The sequence below is a fragment of the Amphiprion ocellaris genome, chromosome 14 (genome assembly GCF_022539595.1).
Source record: "Amphiprion ocellaris isolate individual 3 ecotype Okinawa chromosome 14, ASM2253959v1, whole genome shotgun sequence".
Taxonomy (NCBI): Eukaryota; Metazoa; Chordata; class Actinopteri; family Pomacentridae; genus Amphiprion; species Amphiprion ocellaris.
In genome coordinates, this window is record NC_072779.1 from 31517638 (window position 1) to 31538733 (window position 21096).

The window sequence follows — 21096 nt, forward strand, 5'->3', positions numbered from 1 at the left end:
TTTTTTGTTTTATTTTGGGATGCAAGCAGTAAAAAGGTTCTTTAGAAGCAGACATTAGATTTCATGTGTTGGGTTTGCTTAATGATTAGCAGATATTTAACAATGAATTGTTTGGCTGTAAACACTCACACATTCCTTAAACTCCTGAGTGTCACTCTAAACATGTTGTTCCTGAAAATAATTTCATGTTGAATAAAATAATAACAAAAAAAATGACCTTAATAAACTTTTATCTTAAACTCTCTTATCTGTTATAATCAGTTAGAGCCTCAATATAATTAAAAACTAAAGCTATTTATCTGTTACAGTAAAGCTGCTTTATCCTGAAAATGATGTTTCTATTAATTCATTTTGTGAGAAAAATATTGCAGTTAACATTTTTTATTGATACACATAAAAACGTCATTTATAACTCACAAGATGAAAAATAAAATATAGACTAACAAAATTTATTTCAATTATGTATATTTAACATGAACATATTTCTTTGTATCCCCCTATTTATTTATGGATTTAATTACTTATTCATGTCCTTATTCCTGCATGTATTCAGTTATTCATTTTTTAACTGATTGTAATACTCGATTATCCTTACGTGTATATTTTGGGTGATTTTAAATAGAAATGATCTATTTAACCCTTTCTTACTGTAATCAGTTTTTCATTGTATTTTAAAAGCGTGTTTTTGCAGAAAACAGAAAAAGAAAAATAACTCCAAAAGCTTGGAGGATGCGGGCATCGATCCCGCTACCTCTCGCATGCTAAGCGAGCGCTCTACCATTTGAGCTAATCCCCCGGATCTGATACATTGTGGTCGGCCATGTAATTTGTAGTAGAAGAAGAAGACGTTGCAGAGCGGTACGTCATTCTGTCTCTGAAACAACTGACATGTCATTGGCTGATGGCTGATCGAGGATAGATCTGATTGGATGTGAGTGCCAAAGGAAGAAGCAGCGAGCCGTTGTTGCTTTAAATAAAAATGGAGGCAAAAATAGAAACGTTGATGAGTTGTTTTTCCGAACAGCTCACAGCGATCTGCTCAGAGGCTAAACTCGGAGCTCCGGTGTCTCCTAAAAAATCCAACTGACGTCATTTACTATCACTGTAAACATGACCTCCAAGTTTTACTGAGTCCAATATTTTTTTAAACTCTCGCTGTTGTAATTAAGAATAAAAAGTAAATGGAAAGAAGAGTCAAAAAGCCTAAATGAGTTTGTTTCTGTCATAAAAACGATGTAAAACCGGTGTTTTAAATGATTTTTAATCGCGTTTTAATAATTGTGTTTCCTTTATTTTACTGTCATACAGAGGCGCGGGTTCAAGTCCAGTGAATTTTTAAGTATTCAAAATTATTTTTTTTTTAAATAAATGAGCTAGCATCTTGTAATTATGTACCAATGAGCCTAGGATAGGATGGAGAAGAACTCTGTGATTTCTATTTGGTTTTCTAACAGCATCATCTCTAACTGCTTCTGTTTTGGGACAAAAACAAGTCCTGATAACTGTAAATATTTAGTAAATAGACTCAGTTCAAGTCTCCAGGGAATATGAGTCAATGTAATGTCCTCAGAAATGACAGAAGCATGACTCTGTGCATATACTTACTATTACTGTTATCACTGAGGGGACCCTGTTTCCTCATAAGTTAGATCACCAGACTTTAATGTCCTTGGAAGTGACAGAAACATGTCTTTATATTTATAGCAGTTATTTTTATAGGGATCCTGTCTCCTCACACAGATTTTAGGGTATGTCAATGTAATGTCCTCAGAAGTGACAGAAGCATGACTCTGTGTATATATTTATTATTATTATCACTGAGGGGACTCTGTTTCCTCATAAGTTATATTACCAGATTTTAGGGTATGTCAATGTAATGTCCTCAGAAGTGATGAAGACATGGTAATGTGTGTGTTTCCATTGCTTTTGTGGGAACCTTTCTCCTCCTAAGTTAGAGCTCCAGATTTAGGGTGAGGTCCTGATAAACCAGATTCAGAGGCTTTGGAGTGCATTATGTAAGTAACAGTCCTCACAAAGACAGGTATACAGGAGCGTGTGTGTGTCCAGCTGCTGCCACATGCCAACACGTCTCAGCTTTGTTCTATTTCTGCAGCAGGACTCAGTCATGGTCTTTATAAAGCAGGTGAGGACACACACACACACACACACACACACACAGAGGAATGCTGCTGGAACTTTCCGGCGGAGGCGGTGGTGGTGGGCGTGGTGGCGGTCGGTGCATATAAACGGCCGGGACGCAGGACATCAGGCATCCAGACAGACAACCTCCAAACTGAAGCAGCTGATCTGCTCTGAAACCTCCTTCACCAGGATGTTGTGTCCCAGCGTCTTCCAGCAGTCCCCCGTCACCATGAGACCTTTCCTGGACCTGCACTGGCCCGTCCGCAGCCTGTGGCCCGAGACCCGGCCGCTCTTCTACCAGATTGAACAGGAGATGATCCGCCACATGCAGGAGATGAGGCAGAACATGGAGTACATGGAGAGGCTGCACCAGAAGATCTTTGAGGAGATTGACCACACCTCCTCCTCCTCCACGGCAGTCTTCAAGCCCATTGCCTTCCAGGAGCTGGGGAGGGACGGCGGCAGCTTCGCCCTCAGCCTGGACACCAAGGAGTTCTCCCCGGAGGAGCTGTCGGTCAAGCAGGTGGGCCGGAAGCTGAGGGTGAGCGGCAGGACGGAGAAGAAGCAGGACGACGGGAAGGGCTCCTACTCCTACAGGTGTCAGGAGTTCAGGCAGGAGTTCGACCTGCCGGACGGCGTCGACCCCGAAACCGTCACCTGCTCGCTGGTGGGCGGCCGGCTGCAGATCCAGGCGCCCCGGGAGAGAGCCGCTAACGACGGGAAGGAGAGGATCGTCCCCATCAGCGTCACCTCCACCCCAGCCATCACCTCCTCCACCACCTCCACCACCTCCTCCTCCAGCGGGGGGCTGGAGGGAAGCTGCACCTCCCCCTCAGAGTGCAGCCCCACGGACAAAAACTGAAAACACACTCATCTTTGTTGTGTGGTTTTACTGGACGTGATGGACGGAGCTGTTCTCAGCCTGCACTTTGATTTTTAACTGTTTCTAATAAACTCTTCATAACATGCTTCAAGTGTCTGAGAATTTCTAAACGTTTTTTCTCTTCATATCTCCTCTGAAATCCCACTTTTATAGACTTGCTTTAATGTGAGGTTCAGCTTTATTTAGCTTTAATGTTCTATTCTGTATTATGTCCTGTTTATATTAGATGTTCTCTCTTGTTTTATTATACTTTTAGCTGCCTGGTTCATTGGTTTGATGTTGTCTAAGTGTTTAATTCTCTAACTTTTTTATTTTTAATTTCTAACTTTAACCTCTAACTGCCTAGTTCCTTTGTCTCACATGTGTGCTGATCTAGCTAATTATTCATTTAATTTATTATCATTTTTACTATTTATTATAACTGATTGTCTTTGTTGCATGTTTTGACTGTCAAAGCCCTTTGTGATCACTGTTCTTAAGAGTGATATATAAATAAAGCTATTATTATTGAATTCCCAACATATTTTATTAGAATAATAAAAAATAAATAAAATTTAAAAAAAGAGGGAAGCATCACAACTATTCATACATCTTTGATGTCACATTATGTTTATCTTCATTTTGATTCTTAACATCGGGTTGGATTTAATTTTTTATACCTTTTGGATTTCTTTGCCTTATGTTCATGAATAAATTACAACTAACTGTTAATAATAATAAATACATGTAATGACCCACTTCTGAAACTGTGTTTATGTTAATACTTGTGTTACTACTTACCTGACATTTTTTTTACTGTTCTGTATATCTTCTCTAACATTTAAGTGTAAGTTGTTAGTTGGTGACCCAAACTAATTCATGTGTTCATGTGTACAACATTTATCCAAATAAAAATGTTACGTATTGTCAGAGGTGGGTAGTAGCGAGTTACATTTACTCCGTTACATTTACTTGATTAACTTTTCGAAAAAAATGGTACTTCTGAGAGTAGTTTTACTCTGCCATACCTTTTACTTTTACCTGAGTAGATTTGTGAAGAAGAAACGCTACTCTTACTCCATTACTTTTTTATTTACCACATTAGATATGCTTTATTTTGCTGGAGAGATGCCCACAGTGGATCTACTACATGACTGTTTCACCAATCAGACGAAGCAACAATACAGTCACATGACCTCATACAAACTGTGGCGGCATAGTGGCACAAACTCTTCACAAACAACGGGGGCGTTTTCAAGAAGTTTGATCTTACTTCAGAGTCCGACAACATTAGCATAGCGTTAGCATGGATAGCTCCGTCTTCGGCTTTTGTCTTCTGTTTACTAACACGCGTGAAGTGAAGTGTGACGTCAGGCTTGATATGTCTGCGTGATACAGCGGGGGGTGATTATTATTATTTGGAAATACCAGAATTTGCACATTATGGTACATTTTTGTCTGTCTGATCACATAATTTCTAAAAAATAAATCGGACATTACAATCAAACAGTTACTCAGTACTTGAGTAGTCTTTTCACCAAATACTTTTTTACTGTTACTTGAGTAGTTTTTTGGATGACTACTTTTCCACTTGAGTGATATTATTTTGAAGTAACGTTACTCTTACTTGAGTACAATTTTTGGCTACTCTACCCACCTCTGCTTATTGTCCAGGTGTGATTTTTTCTTTTACCTTAACAGTATTTTCAGGTACAACTTTTTCTCTCATAATTTTGTTACATTACTTTCACCTTATGACTTATTTGCTCATAAATTTGTTATATTACTTTCACTTCACAACTTTTTTTCCCTTACTAGTTTTTTTACATTATTCTCAAATTAAAATTTTTTTCATATCTTTATTTTTGATGTTATGACTTTCCTTCTTCATGAAACTGCTGCATTATTTTTAATGGTGTGACTTTTTCTCCTTCATAAATTTTTCAACCTAATCTCACGTTACGACTTTTTCCTTCATAAAATTTGTATTTTGATGTTGCTATGCCTTTAAAAAATTCTCACGCCATTCTCAGGTGGTAACTTTTCTTAATCTCATGTTGTATCTTTTCTCAGTTTTAAACAGCAACAAGATAACATATTTCCAATCTGGTTTTAGAAGTGGTCACAGTACGATCACTGGTGCCATGGCTGAGACAAACAATCTCATTGGTGCTTTGGACAGGAAACAGCATCATGTTGCCTTATTTGTTGATCTTTCAAAAGTGTTTGATTCAGTGGCTCATGAACTGCTTCTAGACAAACTCAGAGATGTTGGCTTTGGTTCCAAGGCTCTCAAATGGTTAAAAAATGACTTAACACATAGAACTCAGTGTGTCCAATCAGAGGGCTACAAATCAGACTTTCTCGAGTTAACTAAAGGTGTGCCCCAAAGTTCCATTTTGGTAAAGACATTCAAACCAATGTGTATTTGTATGCAGATGACAAAATCATCTACACATCTGTTCCTTCTGCAGCGCAGGTGGTAAAAGAACTTCAGACTGCATTCCAGTTATTCCAAAGAGCTTTGAAGGATCTGGAATTGGTTTTAAACACCCAGAAAACAAAGTTTATGATTTTATCAAAGGATCGTTAACAAAACTGACAATCTAAGAATTTTTACATCTGATTGTAAACTGATTGACAGGGTTTCCTCCTGTAAGTACTTGGGAATATGGATTGATTAATGTACATATCTCTAATTTAGTTAAGAAACTCGAAAATCAAACATGCTTCACATTCTATCTGTGATTGATTATGGTGATCTACTGTACAGCCATGCAGCCTCCTCCACCTTAAAGAGACTTGATTCAGTGTATTACACTTCGCTGCGTTTTTATTTCAAATGCATAATCTCTCACTCACTGCTGCATTCTCTATAGGTTCACTGGACATCACTAAACATTCGTAGACAACAACACTGGTATAAGTTCATCTATAAAGCTCTGCTGGGCAACCTCCCAGAATACCTCAGCACCCTTCTCACTTTCAGGTCTAGTAGGAACTATCTGCGCACCTCCAAGTGGTTACTGTTGAATGTTCTATGGACTCTAACAGACTTTGAGAAAGCAGCGTTCTCACATCATGCGCTGTGGTCATGGAAAAATCTTCAGAAAACTGTTAAACTAGAAACATTCACATCCATTAATGAGTTTAAAAGTATTAAGAATACAGTGAAGGAGGAATGTCAGTGTTTTTCTTTAGGGGTCCTTGGACAGTTGTCAATCTGTTTTATCACTTTACTGTTTATTGTTTGTGTATTATGTATCTGTTTTATATAACTTTTAAATCTTGTATGGCTGCTACCTTAGCCAGGTCTCTCTTGTAAGAGATTTCTAATCTCAATGGGACTTCCTGGTTAAATAAAGGTAAATAAATTTTTAAAAATAATCAAACGTTTACTTTACTTAGAAATATCAGCAAATAACTGAGAAAAACCTGTAATTCTTGAACTAAAATACACAAAACCAGCAGCAACAATAAACACAGGACACCAGTTTCCCCTTTCTTTGTAAAATAATTCTCAGTAAACTTAATTTATTCACAAACTGCTTTTCAAATTGCCATGTGGTCAGTTTTTTTAAATCACATACAATAAAAAACATTTCTAAAAGACGAGATGTCCGAGACTCTCCGCTAACTGTACATGACTGCTCCTCCGCCGTTCAAGCATTTTGTTTTATTTTCTCAAACACGATGCGTTCATCACAACACCTCGCCGCGCTCAGACATCAGATTAGAAATATTAAGAAAAAACAGCAGAAAATGATGAACAGGACTAAAAATTTAACAGCTACAGTACACATTTCCTTTTCTTCTCTGTTAGTGTTGTCTTTTCCTTTTTTTTTTTCTTTTTAACGTCTTGATTTACAGAATAATAGAATATGTTCAGTTAAGGCTTATGCTGGGCGTTATGGACCAGTCAACGGAAACAAACCAACAAACCAGGAGGGCCGTGTGTGTTAATGGGGACACGATGTGATTATGTAGTTCAGGGAAACAGTGTGTGTTTGTGTGTGTGCGTTATTTCTGGATAAGATACTCTTTTCTTAAGAGATTCTTCACGTTCAATCACTCGATAAGTTTGGGTGAAAGTCAGACTTCCTAACTAGCAATCTCATTGCAAACTTTACCTTAAAGGAGTACTTCAGCAATTTGACAGATAGCTGTTTTAGCCGTTAGCTCTGATGCTAACTCTGTAGTCACACCAGATAAACGCTGACGTCTTTCGTTGTTACTGAGTGAAACCAGGTCCAAATAAAAAGTAGCTCTTCTAAAATGAGCTGAAGATTTTGTTTTAGTGCTGATATTTTATTTGGATGGAACCACGAGCCGTGAGAACGTTTTTACCAAGTGGTAGATTTAGTGACACTGTTCACTAAATAATGTGAATTTATTATCATGTTGTAACTTTAAACTCATGTCATGACATTTTCCCAATAAAACTGTGACTTTATTCTACGTTGCCACTCTTTCCTTGGATGATTTTTGAACTTTTTGTCATGCTATGACTTTAATTGACTTTATTCTCATGATTTTTCATTGGAAAATTTGGACTTGCTCCCATGTTACAAATTCTTCCTTAGAAAATTGTAACTTTATTCTCATGTCACAACTTTATTGTGGCATTTCTTTTTCCTTGGAAAACAGTGACCTTTTCTACTGTTACGTTTTACTTTGTGACTATTTCTCACATTACAACTTTTCCCATTTGAAATTTGTGACTGTTCTCATGTTCCAATTTTCCTCTCCTTTAAACAATCAAAATAAAGTACACTAGCGCTGTAAAATGTTTAACAAATTTACAATAGCGTTGATCTAAAATTCCAAGTCGAAGTTTAAATATGATATGAACGTCAGATAACACCTCACAGAAAAAAAAGATCTGTATTACCCCTGTGGTTTACTAGTTTATTGCTAAGCTAACCACATCTGGACTCCAGCGTCAATACTTTGCATTTCTCAAATGGTTGAACTACCCCTTTATGAGAGCTAAATCTGAATGTTCTTCACAATATGACAGCATTGGAAAAAAAACTATTCCACAAAAGGAAAATGCTGCATTTTATCCTCACAAACACAACAACACCGCCCCACAGAGGCAGACTGCATTAGCTACACAAACTGTGAAACATACTTTAGATATTTAATTGTACTTTTAAGCTCTTTAAGGCTGAATTTAAATCATTGTCACTGACATTTTGCTCATTTCAACTAATGAACTCAAAAGCATAATGTGATGTAGCTTCATCAAAGACAGCAGTCACTACTACTCTGGCTGTTTGGAATTTAGTGCTGCTAGTTGTTTTTTTTGTGTTGCTTGGGTCACAAATTGAATTTAAATGCAGCAACTAATCACAAAAATGTTGAAGAAGTTGAAATATTGTATTAGCCAGAGAGCAGCCACTGTTGCTTGAGTTTTATCATAACTTGACGTAAAAGGGATGTTTATAAGATGAGTTAAAACGTCAAGAAGTCAGATTCAAGTCTCAGTTACTGCATCTGGCCTCCGTGGGGCAGAAGAGCTCGACAACACAAAACCAACTTCTTTCTTTATGGAGTGAATTTGCTGCTTTCAGTTTAAATTTAATAGTAAAGTTCAGACGATGATAATCCATCAGGCAGCGTTCAGAAACTTACTTTCCGACTTGTCAGTGAATCCCTTTCTGGTGCGTTCGGGAGCATTAATTGCATCGACCCCTTTTTCAAACATGTTGATTGTCTTCTGGGTTTGAGTTTCTAACTTGGATGCAATCTTGGCACCCACTGGGATGATAGCGTGTCCTTGAACGCATCACCGAAGACATGTTTCATTTCAGCTGCATTCCCACATAAAACAACGGTGAAGAAAAACTAAAAGCTGCTAAACACGGACCGCGATGGATCATCTTCAGTCTGAAACCTGACAGAGGATTTGAAGTGATCAACAGGAATGTGATTCTCAGTTTAAAAAAATAAAAAACAAAGAAGCAGCATGGACGCTTAGTGAGACCTTTATCGTTCTCTTTTTGTTCTTTTTTTGTGGGTTTCAAGTGAAAATCATAGTAAACTAAATATACAAAACAACCAGCGCGACATCAACCCTGGTGACTTTTCAAGACTGAATCCAGACTGTGTCAAAGCAGCCAAAACAAATGTAGTTACATTTAACAAAAATTATGTTTTAAAGTTTTATCTTTTTTTTTTTGTTCATGTGAAAATGAAAGAACGTGAAGATAAATATTGGAGCTGCAAGATGTTGACTTAAATAAATAATTAGCTTTAACATTTTCTAAAAAGAGGCGATATTTTATGTGAAATAAATCTCAAAAACAAAGTGATTCAGTGAGATTTACTGGATGGATTTAAATCAGAGCTGCTAGTGTTTAACACTTTTTAAGTAACACAACTGTCCCATTTCTTTGTCAACTGTTAAATTAATCTTCAACTATCATGATAATTGAATAATCAGTTCAATTTTTAAGAAAACCAAGTCTAAATTGGCTGATTTCAGTGTCTTAAATGTGAATATTTTCTGGTTTCTTTCCTCGTCTACGACAATAAACTTAACATCTTTGGGTTGAGGACAAAACATGACATTTTTGGATCAACATTTTTCACCTTTTTATCAGAAAAATAATTCACAGGTGTGGCTGTTTTGTGGATTTTAGAAAGTAGATATGTGATTTTAGCATAACCTCAAGATTAAATACAATTAAATGTATTAAAAGGAATTTATTTAATCAGTTATTATTTTGGGTTTTGAATGTCACAGGATGATGAAAATTCACATCACAGAGTCTTAAATCCAAAGATAACATCATTAATTCTTTTGTTCAGCAACAGATTCTGAAGCTACAGTTGATTTTAAACCATTTTCCTAATCAGAGTAATTTTTTTAGTCTAAATTCTGTGATTCCAGCTGGTTTACTTGCTTCACTATGAAAGCAAAGAGACAATCTTTAGGTTGTGGACAAAACAAGGCCATGTTTTGCTTTGGGAAACACAGTGATGGAACATTTTTCACGATTTTCTGACAATTTAAGGACCAAACAAGCAAATTATTAATCGAGAAATTGATAAACAGATTAATCAAAAGTGGAAATAATAGTTGCAGCTCTGTCATGGAAGCAATTTAAATAATTTCTGTCTGACCTGACTTTAAACTTATTCAAAATTAAGTCGAAATTTGTCAAAAAACAAGAAAAAAAATGTCTAAAATGACATAACAGTCCAGAATGAATCAAAGTGTCCAAAATGACAATAATCAATAATTAAATGGAGGAATGTAAAAGCAGACTGTCTGGATTCAACCTGGACACGAGTCACATGATCACCAGGAGGGTGATGTCAGCACTCACACACACACACACACACACACACACACACACACACACACACACACACACACACACACACACACACACACACACACACACACACACACACACACACACACAGTGTTCGTAGTGTTTTCAGTGACAGGTGTGTGTAACAGGAATGTGTGAACACTCAGGTGAACGACAGCATCAGAGGCTACCTGCCCTCAGTGAAGCCTGACGGGACGCCGCAGGCCCTGAACGCACCACCATGCCGAGGTCACGTGACTCTACCAGGTAGCGTTCGGTGTTCAGGTGATCCGTGAAATTCACCTGAAAATCATGATTAATGTTGAACCTGACAGTTAAACAGGCCACGGCTGCAAGAGTCATTTAAATATGGAACATTAAGATGTTTCATTGCCTCAAATTGCATTATTTTTGAAACTTTAAGGATGTTTTTTTCTCCTTCTCTCTTCAGATACTAGATTTTATCCTTACAGCTCATTTATGTGTGAAATAATACCGGTTATTTTTAGGTGTAAAGTTGCAGCTTTGGCTCAGAAATGAGGCCAAAACATAGATAATGTGAAAGAAGATCAAACTACTGCTTAGATTTTATTAAATTTGAACAGACTTATCATTGAATTAACTTGATTTCATTATCAAAAATAATATTACCGATTTAAATTTGTGCAGAAATGGGTGAACTGAATCTCCAAACTCTGACGGCGGATCAAAAGTAGAGCTGGACAATATTATTGATCTATTAAATGTACTGATAAATACTGTCATTTTTAGAAAGCCTTGTTGCTGCACTGTCTTAGATTTAGCTCAGAGTTTACGTATTTGCTATTCGAGACTCAAAACTAAATATTTTTACAGAATTTTGTGAATTTCATGTTTTCAGATGCAGGATTTTTCTATTTTTACCCTCAAAACAGCCATTTGAAGGGTTTAATATCTCCATAAATATAACTCCCACAGTCAATTTAAATCAGTGAGACATAAATAAAACTATTTCTAGGAGATCAAGATGATTGATTGGCTAACATAGAGGCCAATTTTTTTAATTACAGTCCCTTGAAAATGGGAAAAAGTGCAACATTTTCAAGCAAAAGTGCTATTGGGACCCCACAAAGTTCCTCCAACTATATGTGAATAACTCCTTATTTCCGACAAAAAATTGAGGCTTCACTTAATGTTTCACCAACTTCTGAGGCCTCTAACATCAGTGGAATCTGATGTGTGGCAAACGCGGCAAGACAAAGTCCCAGATCTTTGCAATTTTGACAAAATGTCAACCAAAAAAAAGCTGCTTCTCTGTTGTCTTAATACGTAACTCTGAACAACATATTTCCTAAATTCTATCTAATTCGACACCTGTCCGATATGCACTGATGTATAAATGTATTTCTTTCAAATCATAATTCAGAAAAAGATGCTTGGGGTCGTATAAAAATGGTGTCATTGCACATTGTGTCCAGCAGGGCAGCGACGTTGTTTACAGCACCGTCGGCAGCGCATGCAGCAGAGTACGTAGCACCGCTGAGCAGACGGAGATTTAAAACTAATTTGTGAAATGTTTATAACTTGAACATACTCTCAAATTTTGGATAATAACCCTAAAAATGGGTTCAGAATAAAACCCTTTATTAATTTCTCAGTTTGCCCCAGTTCTTTTTGTTTTTTAAATTGGTGGTGCGGCAACATTTTTCTCTGTTAACTGATTATTAAACATGATCAGCCTGACAGATTTGGGATCTTTGGAGGCTTTTGTTTTTTCTGTGGTTTAGCTGAACCTGCCGTGTGGTCGCTGGTCGGCATGGTGATGACGTTTCAGGTCGCTTCATGGCGAACGCCTCGTCAGACCGTAAAAGAGACTCGACAGCTGGAGGAAACCTGGACCATCCGGTTTTAGCGGAGACGGTCGCTGTACGACACAGAGCAGAGACGCTCCAGCTGAAAGTCCTTAATGCTGGCAGCCGCATCATCACTGTCGTCATCAATCAGCTCATCCAATGAGAGAAGGTGTTGTTCCTGAGAGCCTTGCTGATTGGTGGCAAGGAGGTGCCGAGTGTCGAGACGATGGTGGTCCATGACGAAGGGGGTTCAAATTAAAACTAAATTAGAAAACAGAGAACAGCCTTCATTTACAAATACGTCAGTTTTCTTCTATTAAGTTCAAGTCCAGTTCTGTACAGTCCCTCTCGAACACGGCCTGCTGCGCCGCCTCGCGCTCGTCTGGCTCCTCCTCCCCGTCATCGTCGTCGTCGTCCTCGCGGCACTCCTCGTCGCTCTCGCTCAGCGGCCCGATGCTGGTCCTGCCCAGACACTCGGCCGGTGAGCAGGAGCCCCGGAAGTCACCCATGAAGGGCTCCATGCCCATGCAAATGTCGCCGCCGCAGGCCAGCCTGCCGCCGCCGCGCTCCAGACACTGAGGGTCGATGCTGCGAGTCTGCAGGGACGACAGGAAGAAAGACTAACATCACAACCAGCAAATACTTCCATTAATCTGTTGATTATTTGCTGGAACTAATAAATTAATTAACTAACTGTTGCACTTCCACTTTCAAAAGTCAGACAGTAGAAATGAATAAACCAACAGCTAAAAAGTCTTTAACAATCCTCACTGAGTGGCTTCTTTACATGATTACTGATTAATCTATTGATAATTTATCTGATTACAGGCGACTGCTCCATCTTCAAACTATGATCACATCTGTGAGCTCCTGCAGTACCTGCGTCATCTTGGTGAAGTCGAGGACGGGTCGGGCGCAGGGTCGGTCGGGGTCACGGCGTCGCTTCAGACCCGGTTTGAGCAGCAGCAGGTCGCAGGGCTGCGAGTGGCAGCGCGGCAGCTGCGGCGGGAGGCTGCGCCGTAGAGACGACGGCGTGCTGCAGGCTGAGGATGGCGAGGCGGGCACCGGGACCCCCGCGGTCGGTCCGGCAGCGGCGGCGCAGCCCGGCGGAGGCACCGCAGACTGGCTCGGAACCGGAGGCGGGGGCAGGAAGGTGGAGGCCGCCGAGTCTCTGATGAGTACGGGGGAGAGGGAGAAACGCCTTTGAGGAGGGGGAGGTGGGTGGAGTGGGGAGGGCGAGGAGGAGCATGAGGACGGCGAGGGGAAGAAGCAGCAGCAGGCTCCTCCTCCTGCCGCCGCCTCGCTGGGGTCCCAGGGGAAGGTCCAGGGCAGCGGGGAGTCCGGCGACAGCGCCAGGCTGAAGAAGGTGGGGCTGGATGAGGAGTGCAGCGACGAGTTCAGGGAGGAGCTGGGAGCTCGGAGAGGACAGACTCCGCCCCCTGACGCTCCCACACCTATACCCCCTCCTCCCGCCCCCGCCGCCACACCTGCAACCCCTCCCCCGGCTCCCCCGTGGCACTGCTGGCGGCTGACGGGAGTCCAGACCCGCGAGGCGCTGGGCCGCCAGGTGTAGCGGCAGCGCGACAGGTCCTCGGGCACCGACAGCGAGCGGCAGTGGCGTTTGGGGGGCGGAGGAGGAGGGGGAGGGGGCCCGGGCCCTGGAGGGGGCGCCGCCGCTCCGGGGAGGGACAGCTCGGACGCTGAGGTGCTGGGCGCCAGGGGCCGGTGCTGCTGCGGCTGAGCGGCGGCCCCGTCCAGGGGGTCGCCGCCCTCCTGCAGGTGAGCATCTGGGGGCACCAGGGGCACAGGGCCGGGGGGGAAACTAGAGCTCAGTAACCCCCCCTGCAGGCCGGACTTGGAGGGAGGGCAGAGCTGCCAGTAGCTGCTCTCTGAGAACACGAACACACACACAGTTAGAGAGACGGTCATGTGACCATGTTTCAGATCATGTGACCAAGCAGCCAGTAAGCACTGTAAATATTGATTCATCTGATATTTAGGTTCCTCAAATAATATGTAGTTAAAAAAAGGTTAATTCCATGAAAAGTCAACCAGTGCCTCTGACCTGATTCTATCTACAATAACTTATAGATAGACACACGAAACTTGAGTAGACTTTCAAGGTTCATCTTACCATGTGAGACGGCGACACCCAAATCAGAAAATTATTTTAACACGGAAGGAATCCAATGTGTAAAAATGAGAGTTTTCATTTTCTATAACTTGTTCTGACCAAACACACAGACTGTTAGTTTACCCAGAATGCACTCTGGTGAATCATCAGAAAACAGCTGCAGTTTTACTGTTTAAACTGTAATATATCCCATAATACTATACATGTTCAAATTTGGTTCTGAAAAAAATGAACAAAAAACAGGTTTCCTCTTCAGGTTGTGTCACCTGGATGGATGTAAACTGCAGATGTCGGCCCGCTCTACTGATGAATGCACAAATTTCATATTCATTATTCAATTTGTCTAAGTTTCAGTTTTATTTAATTTTTGTTAACATTGTGATTTGGTTCTTGTTTCCTGAAATGTTGCATCATGGGACATGTAGGAATAAAGTAGATATAAAACACTCACCAGGCATCAAGCCATCTGGGGGCCAGCACTCTGCGAGGGTTTTCGGGTCCAGCAGGGACTAAAAGATACAAAGACATTACGGGGACGTTCACTGGGAGTCGCTCTCTCACCACCAAAAAAAAAATCATCAAAAAAATCACGGATTAATCCTGGAAACTGCTGATGTTGTGCTTTTCTGCTCATGAAAGTAACATCAGAGATTTATGAGCGCAAAACGACCATCTAGTCGACCAGAACACCTGCTACAAACTGTACTGAAAATTCCTCAACAGCTCATCAAGAATCGTGGTATTGTGTTTGGCAAGACATCCACACAAATTCAACTCTGAAAAACATGGTTATTCCACTGTGTACTGACTGCAACCACAACATGCAAATAAAAACTGCACTTTATGAACTTACTGCAATATTTGATGGGAAATACTAGAATGTATGAACTGTAATATTTCAATATATAGGATTATACAGCGCGTCCTCGGTTTACGACGTCCTCGACCTACGGCGTTTTGTCGTTACTGGTTACATGGAACTAGTAGGCGAGCGAACGAATACATCATCATGTGGCGCTATAAGAGGAAGGCAGCTTTGTTTATATTTACTGGTTGTACGCCACATACGGTATTCATGACTCTTCTGAAGAACTGATCGATATCGTGATACACGCCGTGCAAGTTCCAACTTGCAGCAAGAATCAACTTACGTCATGCCGTAGGAACTGAACTCCAATGTAAGTCGAGGACCTCCTATATATACATACACTACCGTTCAAAAGTTTGGCGTCACCCAGACAATTTCATGTTTTCCATGAAAACTCACACTTTTATTCATGTGCTAACATAACTGCACAAGGGTTTTCTAATCATCAGTTAGCCTTTCAACACCATTAGCTAACACAATGTAGCATTAGAACACAGGAGTGATGGTTGCTGGAAATGTTCCTCTGTACCGCTATGGAGATATTCCATTAAAAATCAGCAGTGTCCAGCTAGAATAGTCATTTACCACATTAACAATGTCTACACTGGATTTATCATTCATTTAATGTTATTTAATGTTTAACGTTGTGGCTGTGCTTCTTGTTCAGTTTTTGCAGTTTGGCTTTTTGTGTTGAAGTTAATCTGACTTTAGAAAGATGCTACGATGCTCCAGATTGCGTTAGCCGCAGGGTAATAGCCACAACAAACCTCTTAGTGGTAGCCGTAGCATAGCACCGTCAGCAAAATGAGTTTAAGCCGCATCCCTTGTTAACATCTAACAAGCGACTTATTGTGACTTTCTGTGAAACACTTAGAATGTTTATGGAAGACTGCTGTATTTATTAAACCTTCACCTGTATCTGCTGCCTCACCTTCGAACACAGCTCTGCTAATTCACTGCAGCTGTTATAAATGTGTTTGTCGCTCTCTCAGTGTAAATAATAGCTTTCAGTGATCGGCTGTGCCTCATGCACGCAACCAATCGGATCACTGCAGAGAGAGAGTCGTCTCCATCAGAGCCAAAGCAGCGCATTCAATGTAATTTCCGATTATTGGTCAATAAAAATAACACTACCAATAATTTAAAAATGCCAAATATCAGCGATAATAATCCAGAACTGAGATCTCGTCTGTTCGCTTTGACTTTGAATGAACTACAAACAATAAACAGGACCAGAATCTGTGCTGACGTGACCCTCGAATCCCAAACATGATCAAAACCCGGATCAGGCTCAGGAGTGGCCCTCAGAAACCTCTCAGACTGCAGGACTGAGGCGGCAGGTAGACACTCACCAGGTAATAGTCCCCCGGCTGAGCAGGGTCGCCTTCCAGAGTCTGCTTCCTCAGGCTCTCCACCAGCAGCGTGACCACAGCATGGTGGCAGGGGACGAGGGGGGAGACGGGGGAGGGAGGCGGGGAGGAGGTGGGGACAGGAAAGGGAGAGAATGGGGAGGAGAGGGGGGGAGGAGGAGGAAGAGGAAGAGGAGGAAGGAGGGGAGATCTTGGGCCGTCTGTGTGTCCGTCCGTCTGGTCCTTCAAAACAAGAGGAGAGGGGGGAGGGGCTGAGGGCCGAGACTCCTCCTCCTTACCGCCTCAGGGCCACGTAGCCCCGCCCACACTCACAAGGACATCATCAGTCAGCTGTTGGCCCGGCAACACACCTGGAGGGCAGGGAGATGCAGGTGAGTGTTGCAAAAATGTTCATTCAAACACTTACAATGACTGCAAAGACATAAAACAGCCACAAAGAGACACAAAATGACCACAGAGACGCAAAACGACCACAAGATGCAAAACAGCCACAAAGAGACACAAAATTTCCACAAAGAGCAGCAAAACGACCACAACAAGATGCAAAACAGCCACAAAGACACACAAAATGACCACAAAGAGACGCAAAACGACAACAGCAAGATGCAAAAAAGCCACAAAGAGACACAAAACAGCCATGATGACGCAAACTGACCATCAAGACAGCTATAGAGGCACAAAATTGCAAACAAAAAGAGTACAACTTCAAAGAGAAAACAACTACAAAGACAGACAAAACAAATAAAGACACACAAAGTGAATGCAAAGATGCAGAACAACCACAAAGAAACACAAAATGACCACAAGATGCAAAAAAACAACTGCAAAAATGCAAAACAGCCACAAAGACACACAAAACGACTGCAAAGATACAGAGCGACAATAAACAAGTAAGACAAGTAAGTAAGACAAAAGCCGAGACCACAAAATGACAACAAAAACACAAATAATGACCACAAAGAGGCACATAACAAACGCAAAGTGTACAACTACAAAGAGAGAATAACTGCAAAGCCCCAAAAAACAGAAGTGACATAATATGACCACTAAAAAAGCAAAACAAACACAAAGGCTACAAAGACACACAAAACTATAGCTGGACACAAAACAAATGAACAGACACAAAATGATGACCACAAAAAGATGTAAAACAACTGTAAAGAAATACAAAACAAACGGCAAGAGACACAATATGACCAAAAAGAAATGCAAAACGACAACAAAGAGATGCAAAACAGAGAAATGCAATATGACCACCTGAGACACAAAACAAACAAGAAGAGAGACAAAATGACCACAAAGAGACACACAACGAACACAAAGAGACACAAAAACTGTTCCAAAAAAGAAATACAATGACAGATAACCATAAAAAAGATGCAAAACAACCAGACACACAACGACTGTAAAGAGACATAAAATGACCACAGAAACACAAAACAAGCGCAAAGCAAATGTTGACACTGATAATGACTAAGAAAAAACACAAAAACGACATTGAGAGACAAAACAAAAGAAAGGAGACACAAAATGACCGTAAAATTATGCGCAACTACTACAAAGAGACGAAACGCGATCATGGACACACAAAAAGACATCTGTAAATATTTTGTTTAGTCTGACTGGAAGTTAAAAAGCCAAACATCATCTGTTTCCCCTCAGAGATATTCTGAATAAAAAATTAAAATCAAAAGCACAAGGTGACACCTTCACTTCCTGTAGCCATCAGTCCCAAACCTAAAGATAATAATTCCTATAATATAAAAACAGTGAAGAGGGCCAAAAATGACTCATGAATGTTCAGTTTACAATAACTTACACCTTAGTTTTATTTAAATACCACTAATTCACAACATGAGACCACAAAGAGACACAAAAACAGCCACAAAAGAGACACAAAACAGCCACAAAGACAAAATTACCACAAAGACACACAAAATTACCACAAAGAGATGCAAAACAGCCACAAAATAGACACAAAACAGCCACAAAAGACACAAAATGACCACAAAGACATACAAAATGACCATAAAGAGATGCAAAACAGCCACAAGAAAGACACTGACTCACAATGACTCTCAACGATAAAGACACACGACAACAAAGACACACAAAGCAAATAGGGACACCACAAAGACACGTAAAACAACCATAAACAGACGCAAGATGACTGCAAAGACACACACAATGACCACAAACAAATCCAACATGCTAACAGAGATGCTAAACTGCTGCAAAGAGACACAAAACATCTACAAACGGACGTACAATGGCCACAAAGAGATGCAAAACAACCACAAAGAGACATAAAGCGACTACAAACAGACGCAACACAATCAGGACGACGCACAGAGACACAAGACAATTGCAAATACACACAGAGTGATCTTGGAGACACAAAACCATCGCAAAGAGATGCAAAACAACCACAAAGACAGACAAGACAACTGCAAGACATACAACGTAACCACGGAGACACAAAACTTTCACAAAAAGATGCAAAACCATCACAAAGACATCTATGCAACCACAAAAGACAAAATATGACTGCAAAGAGACATGAAATGTCCACAAACAGACGCACAATGGCCACAAGAGACACAAAAAAACTACAAACAGATGCGACACAATCTTGGAGATGCAAAACAACTGCAAAGACACACAAAGCAATTATGGAGACACAAAACAATCACGAAAAGGTGCAAAACCATCGCAAAGACTTTCAAAATGACCACAAAGACACAAGACTGCAAAGAGGCACAAAATGTCTACAAACGGATGCACAACGTCCACAAAGAGATGCAAAATAACGACAGACACACAGAACGATCACAAAAAGATGGTAACCCATTGCAAAGATGTGCAAAATGGCCACAAAGACACAAGAAGACTGCAAAGAGACACAAAACATCTACAAACAGACGCACAATGGCCATAGACAGACACTAAATAGCAACAAAAACATACAAAACAACCGCAAAACGATGAAAATGACAAATGTAGAAAAATGATCATTAGCTGTATCCCTACTCAGAACAGTAATTGAGTAAATGTACTTAGTTACTTTCCCTACTGTTGATGGACAGACACTCTGGGCTCCTGTAATTGAGGTCAGGGGCCACAAACAGTCGGACCCCTGGTTGTTTTAGGGTCCGGTCAGGGCTGGGGGTTGGTACCGGCTCGGTGTCTGGAGATGACAGGCTGTCCCTGGCAGCGGAGGCCGTTGTAGAGCCTGAGCAGAGCCGCCTCTCTGACTGACTGAGGCCGCTGGGCATCTCCGGCTGCTGCTAGCTTGTGGCTAACGCATCCCATTGTTTTCAATGAGGGATGCTAACACGCTTATGTAGCGGTTTCCCCTTTTCAGCCCTGATTAAATGTGGGATGTCATTAAGAAATCTGAACGTAAACCTCGAACAGAAGAATAAATAATTCAGAATTGTTGTATTCTGGCAGCCGGTTACATCACCGAGCCAGCCAGCTGAACTAGCTTGAAATAGCTAGCTTGCTATAAATAATATGTCATGTCGTTATTACTCTCAAGGTCGGCACAATAAATTCAGCCATTTTGCTCGCTGAAACAACACCGCTGGATGATTATTGTGTTTCCTCCACCGCCTCACGGGCTCAGGGGGGTCGAGCCGGTCTGCTCCACGGGTCTAGGGCGCTAGCATGGAGCTACACTGGCCGCCTGGCTGTATCCAGGGGCAGCAGGCAGCAGCAGCTAACGGCGGCTAACTGACCTACTAGCAGCGTTAGCCGCCGTGATTTCACAAACAAACCAGCGAACATCACCCGGGATGCTCCCGGTCCGCTGCCCCCTCCAGCCACCGACCAACAGGCGTTATTTCTGCACAAACCCGAATCCCTCACTGACTAACTGACAGCCAGAGTCCGTGCGGGCTGATAAGAGCGGTGATAATAGCGGTGGTGGAGGGAGCGTGTGGCCGGCCTGTGAGCTCCCTGAGCAGCGTGAGAGGAGGAAAACACGGCGGGATGCTGCGGGATGGAGCCCAGACAGCCAGCGACCAGAACCCGAACCAGCGAACCAGACAACCCCCGGTGGCATGCTTACCTTGTCGGGTGACGGATGGAGGAGGCTCCGGTGGGTGCAGCGGCGGTGCTCGGTGTATTGACCCAGTATTATTAAAGAGCAGAACGCACCGCTCCGCCCGCCGCTGCCGCCGCTGTCAGCACAGAACCGACCACAATGAATTAAAGTGTGGGTTTAACCGCACGGAGCGGCCGCCGCAGCCTCCGGGACAAGCTCACACATCGGCTCCGGTTAATGTCCAGTGTCCGGTAATTATTTAAACATAATAACCAAGAGTGTGCGCGCACACGCCCGTGAGCGGTGGGCATTCATAAATAACATTTGGGGCGGCAGAAGGAGGAGGAGGGCGGTGCTTCACCTGCCGCTTATTTACGGTTTATTCTCCTCCGCAGCTCCACCGACACAGCCGACCGTCCGAGCACAAATCTAACAGAAATAAAAAAAATAATCGTCAAAGTGTGAGAAAAAAGCCCCGCGGCGCTGAGGATGATGGGAGCTGTAGTTTCCAGCTG

The 21096-nt window shown here is 41.5% G+C and overlaps 2 protein-coding genes and 1 non-coding gene across 3 annotated transcripts; 1 reads left to right on the forward strand and 2 right to left on the reverse strand.

The window, feature by feature from the left end:
* Positions 1–723: 723 nt before the first annotated feature.
* Positions 724–796, reverse strand: trnaa-agc (transfer RNA alanine (anticodon AGC)). Its single transcript has one exon. It is a non-coding gene; the product is annotated as a tRNA-Ala (tRNA).
* Positions 797–2257: 1461 nt separating this feature from the next.
* LOC111565214 (heat shock protein beta-11-like) lies at positions 2258–3110 on the forward strand. The gene has a single exon (XM_023265264.3). The coding sequence runs from the start codon at positions 2333–2335 to the stop codon at positions 3002–3004; it is 672 nt and encodes a 223-aa protein (XP_023121032.1). The 5' UTR covers positions 2258–2332; the 3' UTR covers positions 3005–3110.
* A 3388-nt stretch (positions 3111–6498) lies between these two features.
* On the reverse strand, positions 6499–21096 carry fam53c (family with sequence similarity 53 member C). Its single transcript, XM_023265271.3, has 5 exons — positions 20606–21096; positions 16516–16883; positions 14747–14804; positions 13041–14050; positions 6499–12757 (listed from the first exon to the last, which is right to left on the reverse strand). The coding sequence occupies exons 3-5, from the start codon at positions 14751–14753 to the stop codon at positions 12464–12466; spliced, it is 1311 nt and encodes a 436-aa protein (XP_023121039.1). The 5' UTR covers positions 14754–14804; positions 16516–16883; positions 20606–21096; the 3' UTR covers positions 6499–12463.

What these genes read in the sequence shown, in the direction of transcription:
- LOC111565214 (XM_023265264.3), top strand. Translation starts at nt 2,333, where the DNA reads ATGTTGTGTCCCAGCGTCTTCCAGCAGTCCCCCGTCACCATGAGACCT.
- fam53c (XM_023265271.3), bottom strand. An exon ending in ACTTCACCAAGATGACGCAG is followed by an intron (nt 12,758 to 13,040) that starts GTACTGCAGGAG and finishes TCGTCCCTGCAG; the next exon opens with ACTCGCAGCATCGACCCTCA.